Raw genomic sequence first — 13,498 nt, forward strand, 5'->3', positions numbered from 1 at the left:
GTCATGACATCACACTTTGGAGGGATCTCACCACAAAATCAGCCAAACAGACACCCCCCCTTCTCCATACTTTATTCAAAAAAGGTACAGATGCTGTGTGCGGACTGACAATGGTCATAGACAGGGAAATGGGGGAATGCACTAGATTAACCCTGGCTACAAGATAGTTACAAGAATAAACACATAAATCCAGGCACATCACCTCAGGTTGGGACAAACCCAATGTGATTGGCTCACAGTGGTCACAGGGTTGGGAGCGAATTAAATTGGTTCTTGCCCGGCTCACAGAGCCCCCTGCTCTCAGTCATAGCAAAGTGCGAGTGGGCTGCTGCGACGGGAGAGTGGCGGTAGCAGCGGGTCCGTACGGTGCACGTATTGAAATCTACACCCTGGCAGGGATAACAGTTCCCAAGTAAAGCATAAATTTCAATTAGCATGGTCCGGAAGCTGTTAATTGCCTTATTTTAGTTGACAAACATCACCTAGGTCATAACACTGTAGCAAGGAAATGTCAGTTAATTAGTGGCCGTGCAATTTCAGTCATGTGTACACACCCACCAAGTGTCTATTTCAAGCAAGCCTCGACTGAAACTAAACTGATGAGATGAACAATGTATCTATAGTCTTAAAGGGACTCCGAGCAGTGCAGAAACTATGGAAAGATGCATATCATTTTAAAGCTCTCTTTCTCCTCTTTCCAATGATATATAAAACGCCGCCCTACGCCTTTTAGTTTTTGCTATTTTCACGATTGAAATTGCCGCAGCCGCGATTTCAATCGCGAAAATAGAGAAAACTAAAAGGCATAGAGCGACGATTTAGGTGTCGCCAGAAAGAGGAGAAAGAGAGCTTTAAAATGATATCCATCTTTCCATAGTTACTTGTATTACACAGGACGACACTTTCCCCAGTGTCAGCAGCTCCATTCAGCCGAATGGAGCTGCTGACTTTAAGAAAAAGTCGCCCTGTGTAATACAATGTAACTATGGAAAGATGGATATCATTTTAAAGCTCTCTTTCTTCTCTTTCTGGCAACACCTAAATCGTCGCCCTACGCCTTTTAGTTTTCTCTATTTCCGGGATTGAAATCGCGGCCGCGGCAATTTCAATCGCGAAAACTAAAAGGCGTAGGTATATATCATTGGAAAGAGGAGAAAGAGAGCTTTAAAATGATATGCATCTTTCCATACTTTCTGCACTGCTCGGAGTCCCTTTAAGGGTCATACACACGCTCAATAAAAGTATTTTAAATGCACAATTATCAAACAACTTGAAGAAGTTGGACTATTTTTGGCAAGTAAACGAACTGCAAACGACAAGGTGTTATCACTGATGATAGGCGACCAACAACTGATAAGACGCAGCTCAAGTCAACCCAACTGTTGGATTGACGTGACAAATGACTGAGAGAAGTTTTGCCCAACATAGCAATGTGTACAGAAGTCTGCTATGACTTTTCAACAACTTCCATTACTAGCTACAACATATTAGTCGTTAACCAGTTGAGTAATGATATGTAAATTTGTAATTGATCGCCAAGTCATTCTGTGTGTATAATAGTCATTAGCACGCCAAGCTGTATCTTTCCAACTTTTTTAATTGAAGTCGTTTGTAAAGTTGTTTATAGTAAAAGACTTTTGTTGAGCGTGTGTATGTGGCTTTACTCCTAAAAGGGGCTCTTCTAGAATCCCACAGTTTCATTGTGTGTTTAAGGGATACCCGAAGTGACATGTGACATGATGAGATAGACGTGTATGTACAGTGCCTAGCACACAAATAACTATGTTGTGTTGCTGGTTTTCTTTCTCTGCCTGAAAGAGTTACATATCAGGTATGTAAGTGGCTGACTCAGTCCTGACTCAGACAGGAAGTGACTACAGGGTGACCCTTACTGATAAGCAATTCCCCCTTTTATCTTTCTTGGTCTCAGAAGCTTATTTTCTGCTAGGAAAGTGTTTTATAGTTGGAATTTTTTATCAGTGAGGGTCACACTGTAGTCACTTCCTGTTTGAGTCAGGACTGAGTCAGCCACTTACATACCTGATATTTAACTCTTTCAGGCAGAGAAACAAAAAAAGGAACACAGCATAGTTATTTGTGTGCTAGGCACTGAACATACACATGTCTATCTCATCATGTCACATGCTACTTCGGGTATCCTTTAAAGCCTTACAAATGTAAGTTTAATGTTATTGTCTCAGCTGAATGGCAGTCTTTTAATGTTCTACACCTGTAATCTTGAATTAGTGAGTTGTATGGCTTTTAGTTGTCAGAGTTGCTCTAGTATTCTACTCAAATCCATCTGAAGAGAAACAGTCATTTACATGCCTAAACTATTAACACTATGAGAATTTTTTTTTAAAAAGGACCACTGCCTAGTTTTAGGTATATGTGGTGTTGTACATACAGATGCTTATGTCATCATGTTACATTTTAGTTCAGGTACTCTTTAAAGCACGCCTGAAGTTAAAGAGGTATGGAGGCTGACCTATTTTATTTCCTTTTAAACAATACCAGTTACCCGGCAGCCCTGCTGCACCTTTGCTTAGAATACTTTAAGCCATAGATCCTGTACAAGCATGCAGATCAGATGTTTCTGATTGAAGTCTGACTAGATTAATAGCTACATGCTTGTTTTAGGTGTGTGATTCAGACATTACTGCAGCCAAAGAGGTCAACAGGACTGCCAGGTAACTGGTACTGTTAAAAAAAAGAAACAAATACTGTATGTCAGCCTCCATATCCCTCTCACTTAAAATGTACTTTAAGGCAGACACATATTTTGTTTCCCTCTGAAACCTCTGAGTCCAGCACTAAGCCTAATCTATTGTGTGACGCACAGGTTCTCTTCGCCCTCGTCCGTTATCACCTTGTGGCTAAACATTTGTCTTATTTTATTTCAGGTCTACAGACTACGGGACAACCTACGAGAAGCTGAACGATAAAGTGGGATTGAAGACCATTCTGAGCTATCTTTATGTGTGCCCTACAAACAAGCGCAAGGTAGGAGCGTCCCCGGCACCCCCCATAATTCATAGCGCCGGCGCTTGGATAACCTCCCGACTCCGGTACTCTGTTACTGTTGACACAAGCCGGATGACTAAGAGAGCAGCGGAAATACAGAGAGAAACAAATGGCGGCAGGAGCCGTACCCGCCGCGCCTCGCAGCTGTTTTCCAGCCGCTGATAGAACGGCTCATTAAGATTTTGGAAGCGGTGTCATAAATACATGTTTTTCGGAGGCCGATGCATTCACAGTGACACGTTATTATAAGACAAAAGCAGCTTCCTTTTTTTCTGCCGCCGTTGTGGAGTCTCCATGACTCATCTCTGTACTCCTCTCTGTCTAAATTTTCTCAAAGGGGAAATCTAACAGTCTTTCAAACTGAAGGGTTAAATCCAGATAAAGATTGGCCTGAGATGAATGATACCCTTTGACGTGCTTATCGACGAGGGACTCCAGGCTCCTAGAAAATCCTAATTACATCTACATGCAGGGCCGGCTTTACCATAAGGCATTGTAGGCACATGCCTACAGGCGCCCTCATGAAAGAAAGGTGGCTCACTCCCCTCCACAAGTGCCTCCCTCTCACCTTACCTATGCAGAGTCTCGAGTGGAGTGTAAATGAGAGATTACTCGCACGGCTCTCTGCATTCCACTGACAGGATCTCTCCCTACAGTCAGGGGCACCTCTAGCTACTTAAAGGGGCACTATGGCGAAAAATTGTAAAATTTAAAATATGTGCAAACATATAGAAATAAGTGTGTTTTTCCCAGAGTAAAATGAACCATAAATTGCTTTTCTCCTATGTTGCTGTCACTTACAGTAGGTAGTAGAAATATGACTGAAGCGACAGGTTTTGGACTTGTCCATCTCTTCATAGGGGATTCTCAGGGATTTATTAATTTTTAAAAGCACTCAGTGAATGGCAGTTGCATTGTCCAACTGCCAAAAAACTGTGTTGCGAGCAGGGAAGCTGGCCAGCATCATTGTTTAAATCCTTTTTAGGGAATATCTTTATAAAGAATAAAAGCCTTGCTGAGAATCCCCTATGAAGAGATGGACTACTCCAAAACCTGTCGCTTCTGTCAGATTTCTACTACCTACCTACTGTAAGTGACAGCAACATAGGAGAAAAGTAATTTATGGCTCATGTTACTCTGGAAGAAACGTACTTCTTATTTGTATATGTTTGCACATATTTTAAATTTTTTCGCCATAGTGCCCCTTTAATACTGAGGATAGCTCTGTCTCCCTAATACTAAGGGGCACCTGCAGCTACCTATGAAGGCAAGATAAGTAAGGGAACATTGAGAGCTGGGCTATCCAGCACACCTGCGATGTGGTTCAGAGGGGGTTTTAAGTTCATGGAGGGTGAAGTCTAGGGACGCCAGGACATCTGTGCCTATAGGCTCCTGTGATGTAAATCTGGGCCTGCCCACATGGCCATCCTCTGGTTAGATCAGTGTCAAACTCGATTGATAATATGGGCCCCATGCAGGGCCCCATGTGTTGCTGCTCCCCGGTTCAAACTTTAGGTATGCTCATGCAGAATTAAAATTTCCGCTTGGTGAAGGCTTTGACATTTCAACAGCACAGATCCTGCATAAAATGCTGTATAAATGCAGGTTGGATATCAACAGTGAATTTTCATGTCTACAAGCTTTACTTGCAGCTAACAAGACATTAAAAGAGTCAAATGAAGTAAAGATTTGGTTCTTATGTGTTAAAGGGACCCTGAAATGACAGTCAGTGACATAAGGCCAACATGTACTGTATATGTTCAGTCCCAGTTCTACTTACAACTAAGCAGTGTTCTTCCCCCCCCCCCCCCCCCCCCCCGCTGTAAGGGTTAAGAATCCAGGGCTGTAAATGATAGTTCCATGCAGAGGAACTGTAGCTTAATCCCTCCCGGATTTGCTAAGCTGACTGAACACCTGAACATGAAGCGGTACCTAGGTCTTTCTCCTGCTCAGGGCTGTGTATGCAGAGAATTTTGGTTGTAGTTCTGATGGACTTTTGTATTGTTTGCCCGGGGTGCATATTTTGAGCTATCTGTCATGCCTGGAAAATTATAGCTGGCTGCAAATTGAAATGTAAAGGTTATTTTTAATAACATTGTTGCAAAAGGGCTTGTGCAGGCAGCAGTGATGCATGTTATGTCAGTAACATTTTTCATTAAGCTTGTATTGAATCTGGGCATTGAGCAACAGAATGTCCCAGTCTGCCTTTCATCAGCCTCTGTTTACCACGTTGTACCAGAAGAATGACACCCGGCTTACCCAGCATGCACCTGGTCTCTGTCTCATGGGCGGCTGAAGCATAAGTAATGAGACACAGAAATACATCACAGTGATGGAAGGCTATAGATTATCTGCCTTTTAAATGAAATGGCATAGATCAGTACTGCCATCACCTGTTATTTAATCAGATCATAGAGGAAAAAAGTTCTGAGTGACTTTACTAAATCCCCCCCCCCCCCCCCAACAATTAGGCATATGGTTTAAGGTCTAATTTTGCGACTGCCTCCCTTGATTTAAATCGATTTTTTTCCGCATTCAACGCAAAAAAAGTCTGACCAAATGGTCAGTGCGCATGTGTGAATGGGCTCTAAGGGAGGAAATGACAGCAGGACTGGCTTCAATATAGACACGGTTAAAATGAAGAATCCTAAGAAGTATTTTCTTTTTCTTTTCTTTTTTTTTATTTTTACTTTAGTAAAATCACTAAAATCAAAATGAGGACAGTCCAATACATGTGTTCTGTAAATAGAGGAAGTATTTATCTACTTATGTGTTTTTTTCGGAGATAGTATGGCTGACAGCTCCTCTTTAAGGCATTAATTGGGGTTCCGTAGAGCAGGACATGCAGCTCATTCAGGAGATGTGCAGTATATCTGTACAGCACTCAATCTTAAACTGTTGCCTGAAATGATCTCCAAAGAGGAAACAGTAAATTTGGGCGCCTGAGGCAAGTGGACAAAAAGGGCGCCGCCATTCACTCCCATAATAAATATCGTTTAATGGGCGCCCAACAGGAAAAAAGGGCGCCAGAGAAAAAGAAAGTTTTACAAGCGGCGCCCGGAGACTTTTAATGTTTTATAACTGCTTCTCATGATTACACATTATTTAATGATTTATAATTTTTGAAACATTTTTTTTAAACGAAAAACAGTACAATCTTTTTTAAAACATTATTTTTAAATGAAAAACAGCACAATATTTTTTTAAAACATTAATGCTTAACACAGGGGGGTCTTAGGTTTAGGCACCACCTGGGGTGTCTTAGGTGTAGGCACCACCAGGGGGGTCTTAGGTTTAGACACCACCGGGGGGGTCTTAGGTTTAGGCACCACCAGGGGGATCTTAGGTTTAAGCACCACCTGGGATGTCTTAGGTTTAGGCACCACCAGGGGGGTCTTAGGTTTAGGCACCACCGGGGGGGGGGGGGGTCTTAGGTTTAGGCACCACCAGGGGGGTCTTAGGTTTAAGCACCACCTGGGGTGTCTTAGGTTTAGGCACCACCAGGGGGGTCTTAGGGTTAGGCACCACCGGGGGGGTCTTAGGGTTAGGCACCACCAGGGGGGTCTTAGGGTTAGGCACCACCAGGGGGGTCTTAGGGTTAGGCACCACCAGTGGGTCTAGGGGTTAGGGGTAGGTACAGTGAGGGTTCTGTATGAGAGTAGGGTTAGATATAGCTTTAGTACAATTCTTATTAATCTTTTATAAAACATTATTATACATTTCACTTTTTAAACAGGGAAGATTAACGTTTTTACAATTGCAGATTTCATACACATTATTTAATGATTTATAACTTTATAAAACATTATTTATAAACGAAATATAGCACAATTTTTTTTAAACGTTATTCATGCTTATCGTTTAAAACCCTGCGCCCTTTTTTCCCGACGCCCTTTTTTAACGTACGCCTCTAAAGATTAGTAATTAAAATGTGTACTTCACTTTCCCCAGAAGAAAATGCTTACTGGATAATCTACTTATGGAATATGGGACCACCAATAACAAGTGATTACCAGGATGGTATGTTGGGCACAGTTTGAGAAAATGCAGACTACGTTTCACAGTAGTTTCACCCCTCTCAGGTAAAATAAGCACAGTGTAGTTTCGCCCCACTGGTCGGTAACCAGTAAGGAAAGGCACTTTTTCCCCAACCAAAGTTAACCTCTCCATACCTAAGATTCCAGGCTTGTCTCCCTAATGAGGACACTTAAAGCCGACCTGAACTCTTGCACAGGAGAAATGGAAAACCCAAAGAAGTCCACCCTGTGTCAACCCTGCATGTGTTTATAGAGAACAGCCTTTCTAATTCTCCCTTTTCAGCGAGTAATGAACTAGTGTAATTTGACCTTCCAGATGTCTGCTAAGTCGACAGCTAATATGTAAACACAGGAGGTTAACCCCTTCTGTGCTCCCAGCAAACCAGGAAGTAACTACACTGCAGCATCTCTGAAGGAGCTCTGTAAGCTGTACCAAGGAAACGATTTGCTGTAAAAGTTATTATGCTGTTGCTTATCTTTTAGAGCAGAGAGGAAGTTCTGAGTTTAGGTCCGCTTTAAATAAGGTGGATGTGCTTGAAAGAGTCAGCGCGGTAGTGAGTCGTGCAACGTGGCTTTCATTATGCCTATGACGCGTAATGGAACACAGAAGTCTTGATGACTTCTGGATAAGTTAACCCCCACCCCGCGGTTACACGTGAAGTCATTAGACTTCATTTAAATTCCGAATTCGAGTAGTACGCTACTCGAAAGCCCATCCCTAATGGTCAGAAACCATTGGAGCCATTCTCAAAGTCAGCAAGCCAGGGATCATACACATATATCAGATGTCTGTCATTCACAATTGTCGGCAAGCCAGGGGTAATACACATATTTCAGATAGATGTCAATCACAATTGTATTCAAACGCAAAATCAGTAAGCCAGGGGCCATACACATATCTAAAAGCTGTCATTGTAATTTATTGCACAGTTGCTGTTTTTACATATAATGTATCCAGTGATATTTCTCTCCTGTTTCACCGTGCAAGCTGAAGCACTGCCAGATATGTTTACTAATTGTGGCTGATAAGGAAACATAAACAGGATAATGTAATCACTTCTTCGGCTTTGGATATAGACTTCCCACTGAAAAAGAAAGTGCTGTGTTTAACTGTTTGAATGCTATTCCTGCTACCATTTTCTTTTCTGGTAATTATGCTATAAATTCGTTTTTAGAGCAAAGAAAGAATTCTGAGTTTCATACCACGAAAGTGAAATTACCCATTACGATCAATACAACAATCATTCTGTAAACCATGGCTTGTAGCTGCTGCATGTGTGTACATCTGTCATCTCACCATTGTCCTCGGTGCCCCGGCGGTCTGCAGCATCTCATACAGCCCTTGAGTTGAAAACAACTTTTATCTCAGTTCGGATGCTTTGGAGAACGGTTGGTGTGATTGTAATTGAACTAACACAACACGAGGCGCTGCATATGTTACCTGGCCAGGCTTAATTCTCCGTGGAATGGCGCTCACACGACACGGGCGAATTGAAAGTTAATTAAAGCATTGTATGTGCAAGCCGTAGCGCGCGCCCCTGTCGCTGGCAGCAGATGGTGTGCATGTCTAGATTACACCATCACTGGCAGCCATTCCAACGAGGCTTAACTTGTCCTCGCCTTCCAAGTCCTTCTCCCGCCATCCATAGAGAGAGGAAATTATTCCGCAGTAGCGTGACTTATAATGTCATAAGACAAAAGTGACACAAAGTCATAGTGAAGGAGGCTGACGGGGAGATGTACGCAGCTGTCGGAAGAGTAAAAAAAAAATATATATAACCCGAGAAATTAGTATTCTGCTACAGAATAGAATCGGAGGACAAAAAAATGGACGTGAGATTGCCGTAATGAAATCCCGATTAATGCTCCTTAGTTCCAGATTGGATATGGAGAACGCTATATAGAAATTTTGTTGTTAATGTAAATCGTGGAACTGCTACACCGATGGTGTTATTAAAATGTTACTTACTGATTCAGTCTGCGTACCGCATTATTCTGTACATCCAAAACAAAATTACTTTTCTGCAACTGTCACACCCGTACGTAATTCATAGGCAGGATTTCCAAAGGGAGGCGCGGTGGCGAGGCCTACGCGCTTTGAGTCTTGTGGGAAGAAAGGGCTTTACGCATGTTGTTGTTTTTGTGTTATTCAGGTTCAAATCATGATTCTTAAAGTGGAACTAAACTCAGAACTTCCTTTCTGCTCTGAAGGATTAGCCACAGCATGATAACCTTTATGGAAAAAAAAATCTTCATTACAATTTATGGAAAACTTAAAGGGACTCCGAGCAGTGCAGAAACTAACTTTTAAAGTTCTCTTTCTCCTCTTTTCAATGATATATAAACCGCCGCCCTACACCTTTTATGTGTCGTCAGAAAGAGGAGAAAGAGAGCTTTAAAATGATATCCACTTTCCATAGTTACATTGTATTTACACAGGGCGACTTTTTCTCAGTCAGCAGCTCCATTTAGCAGAATGGAGCTGCGGACTTTAGGAAAAATTCGCCCTGTGTAATACAATGTAACTATGGAAAGATGGATATAATGTTAAAGCTCTCTTTCTGACGACACATAAATCGTCGCCCTACGCCTTTTAGTTTTCTCTATTTTCGCGATCGAAATCGCGGCCGCAGCAATTTCGATCTAGCGAATAGCGAAAACTAAAAGGCGTAGGGCGGTTATATATCATTGGAAAGAGGAGAAAGAGAGCTTTAAAATGATATGCATCTTTCCATAGTTTCTGCACCGCTCGGAGTCCCTTTAAAAAAAAAAACAGTTTTAACAATTTTCACTTTTGCAGGGAGCACTGAAAGGGTTAAGCCTCAATGTTTGATATGCCTGAGCTGCCTTGGCAGAGCTCTCCTGAAGTGTCTTCACAGTTGCTGATGAAACACAAAACACCCAGCAGTAAATTCTTCAGCAACTATATTGTTATTTAGTATTTTTATTTTGCCGACAGCGCTTTACAGAGTAAATAGTCATGTCACTAATTGTCCTTCAATGGAGCTTACAATCTAATTCCTACCATAGTCATATGTCCGTTGTAGTCTAAGGCCAATTTAGGGGGAAGCCAATTAAACTTATAAAAAAAACTAGAGTGCCCGGAGGAAACCCACACAGACACGGGGAGAACATACAAACTACTTGTAGATGTTGACCTGGCAGGGATGCGAACCGGGGACCGAGCGCTGCAAGGTGAGAGTGCTAACCACTATGCCACCGTGCTGCCCAACTACTGTATATGAAATATGATAGGACCTGAAGGTGCTCCAGTTTCCTCACACGTCCCAAATTTATACTGGGAGAAAGCAGCATAACAACGACCTGGGGGCTAAGGGAGCCCTCTGCCCTTATCCAAAGATGTTGAATAGCGCAGTGGAGGTCACATACCTGCTCCAGCACTGAGACCTTTTGTCTGTTCTACTCATCAACTTCCTTCGTAAGGCTCCTGATGCATGTCACGTGACTTGCATCAGGAGCATTATAGAGGAATCTGCTGCACACTAGTGGTAGTAACACTTATTGATATTGGGGGTGTGGGTTGGAAGGGTTGCTATGCTGGACACACTTGCTATGAGAGAATCGGAGGACAAGTTAGGAATTGTACCGGTCACACTTTGCTATTGAGGCAGCCATGCTTGATATGGGGATGAGGGAGAGTTGCTAATACTAAACACACTTGGTATTGGGGAAGGAGGTTGGGTTGGACAAGTCACCTTTGCTGGGGATGTTAAGATTGTCACCAGAGGAGGGGGCCATTCAATTTAATATCCTTTTAATTCATTTGAGCACATTTGGGGCCACCTCACCGGACATGTTTGACGACAGGATCCTTCACCACACACGCATACCGAAGAATCATATAAACATATATTACAAAGTGATTTTCAAAGCCATTTTCCATTTTGCTCGAAAGTCATTATTTTTGCAAAAATCAATGCCCAAAGATTATCTGCATTTTCGATCATCGTTGCATGACAGTACTTTTTCACCTACTTTTTTATACAGGGCAGCGCGGTGGCGTAGTGGTTAGGACTCTCGCCTTGCAGCGCTGGGTCACTTGTTCGAATCCCAGGACACTATCTGTGCGGAGTTTGTATGTTCTCCCTGTGTCTGTGAGGGGTTCCTCCGGGCACTCTGGTTTCCTCTCATATCCCAAAAAAACCCCATAAAGATAAGTTAATTGGCTTCCCCCTAAATTGTTCCTAGGCTACAATACATGCACTGCATTCTACATACACAGACATATGACTATGGTAGGGATTAGATTGTGATGTCTTCCGAGGGACAGTTAGTGACAGGACAATATACTCAGTACAGCGCTGCGGAAGGTCTCAGCGCTGATGTCAAAGTATTTGTTTGTCTCTAGATCATAAACCTGCAACAAATGCTAGACAATTGACATCAGTGTAGGTAACAAAAAAAATGTAAGAAACTGACTGCAGGCACGTCAAATGAAGTGAACAAATTGAATCGTGTTTGCGCTTGAAGCTGTTTTGTATTCGCCTTTTGATCGCTTGGCGAGCACCTGCGGTTCTCGTGCAATAGGATCCTGTATTTATTTGCTTGTGATGAGGGGGCTGAGCACTTAAACACCCTAGACGTGTCTTTTGTGTTTGCAGTTCAATCATGTATTTGGTCTCTCTGCAGTGACTCTGTCAGTAATCCTTGGCACATGTATGCGGAGAGCTACTTTAAACTGCTGCACAAGACCTTTTCTAGTCCCAGGAAAAGGGTGGTATAATTTTCCAGCTCGCTGGAGGACAATGTACACACCAGCAGGCAGAAAGGGTTTACACCACAATATTCTATTAAATGTATAGAAACACTGTGCCCTGAATGTAAGCTTTAACACAGTAGGAGGTGTAAAAAAAAAAAAAAAAACATTCTGAAAGGTCCATTAAACCCGCTACATGGTAAGCTTTTTCAATAGGAGAAATGTGGCTTTCAACAGTCTTTCCAGGCCTAGTATAATAGGGAAAAAAGCATTCAAAGTTAGAGCAGTACCCGTAGTGAGAATAGTGTAATGAGTAAAATTGCTTATTCTTTACAAAATGTTTACATTATTTAGTCAGTGTTTGCCCGTTGTACAATCTTCCCTCTACCTGATTTACTTTTAAAATGTAAATTAATTGACGGGACTGAATCAGGAAATGTGTGGGTTCATCAAGCAGAACTCATTTCTCCCTTTCTCAATCCATCTTAAACACTGGCATGGATATGGCCGTTGAGGACTGGAGTTTAACACCTTTGCTCAATATTCTGGCCTGCAACAATAAGATCTATGTCTAGCGTTGATTTCCATTTTTTCACCAGTGGGGCAAACTCATGGATAGCAACTTGGTGGATATACACAGCAAAATATTTATTTCACATACCGTGTATACTCACACATAAGCCGACCCATGTAAAAGCCGAGGTACCCACTTTTCCCTCAGAAACCAGGAAAAAGCGATTGACCCGAGTATAAGCCCCTCCCCTGTTTAGTCCTTTCCACGCTGGTCAGATGTGCCCTTAGTACAAGTCAGCCACCCTCCCCATAGCCAAATGTGCCCCAAGCATGATACAGTTGTGTCTCAAGACGCCACTAGATAGCGTCATAGATATGAGACACAGCAATTGCCACACAGGAAGAATCCCCGATCATTGCACTGCTGACACGCTGCTTGCACGCTCCGCTCCACAAGTCAGGGGACACTGATCGTCTTGAGCAGCACCCTCTACACACCATGTTGCAGGGAATGGGGGCACGGACACAGCAGGGAGCTAGCTGGTAAGAGCAGGATCACTTTTGCATGATCCTTACACTCCTCTGCCAGAAACAGAACCTACTCCACCATCAGTTCTGCTCCACTGACTCACATATAAGCCAAGGGGGTAACTTTTCAGCACATTTTTTTGTGCTGAAAAATTAGGCTTATACGCGAGTATATAAGGTATACTTGCTGAATAAATCCACTTCTCTGTGTTCTTTAGTTTCTTAGCCAGATCAAAGTGTCTAATTAGTTTTTTTCAGCAGCTGTGAATAGACTGCAGGGTTACCGCTAAGGCATCTCTCCCCATACATTACACACTGTGGCTTACCATGCAAACGGTAACCAAATTCTGAACTTCTGCTCGTTAGGCTTTTCATAAATTGTAAGGAAGATATTTTTTTGTCCATAAAGGTTATCATGCTGTGGCTCATCTTTTACAGCAGAGAGAAAATTCTGAGTTTAGCTCCACTTTAACACTTCCTGTAGTTGTCATTTAATTTTCACCTTTTAAGAATGTCCCTGGCTGTGAAAAAAACATTTGGCTATTTGTGTAAAATCCGGTGGCGTTAACAGTCCGTTCGCTACCTGGCCTTACAAATCATATGTACATAGTCATCCCTGTTGTCAGGGAAATCATGCAATGTAAATCAGCATATTGTATGCATCCTCATGCTATAGTTA

General features: G+C 42.4%; 1 protein-coding gene across 14 annotated transcripts in view; it reads left to right on the top strand.

Annotated features, from left to right (window-relative positions):
* The window catches only part of LOC137535751 (VPS10 domain-containing receptor SorCS1-like), a 1,470,659-nt gene that overhangs the window by 1,004,645 nt on the left and 452,516 nt on the right, over positions 1-13,498 (top strand). For all 14 annotated transcript variants that reach the window (XM_068257627.1, XM_068257625.1, XM_068257626.1 and 11 more), the window contains one exon: positions 2,904-3,003. In XM_068257627.1, coding sequence (XP_068113728.1) covers positions 2,904-3,003 — 100 coding nt within the window. The remainder of the gene's footprint in view (positions 1-2,903; positions 3,004-13,498) is intronic.

Source organism: Hyperolius riggenbachi, chromosome 10 (assembly GCF_040937935.1).
Source record: "Hyperolius riggenbachi isolate aHypRig1 chromosome 10, aHypRig1.pri, whole genome shotgun sequence".
In the NCBI taxonomy this organism is placed as follows: domain Eukaryota; kingdom Metazoa; phylum Chordata; class Amphibia; order Anura; family Hyperoliidae; genus Hyperolius; species Hyperolius riggenbachi.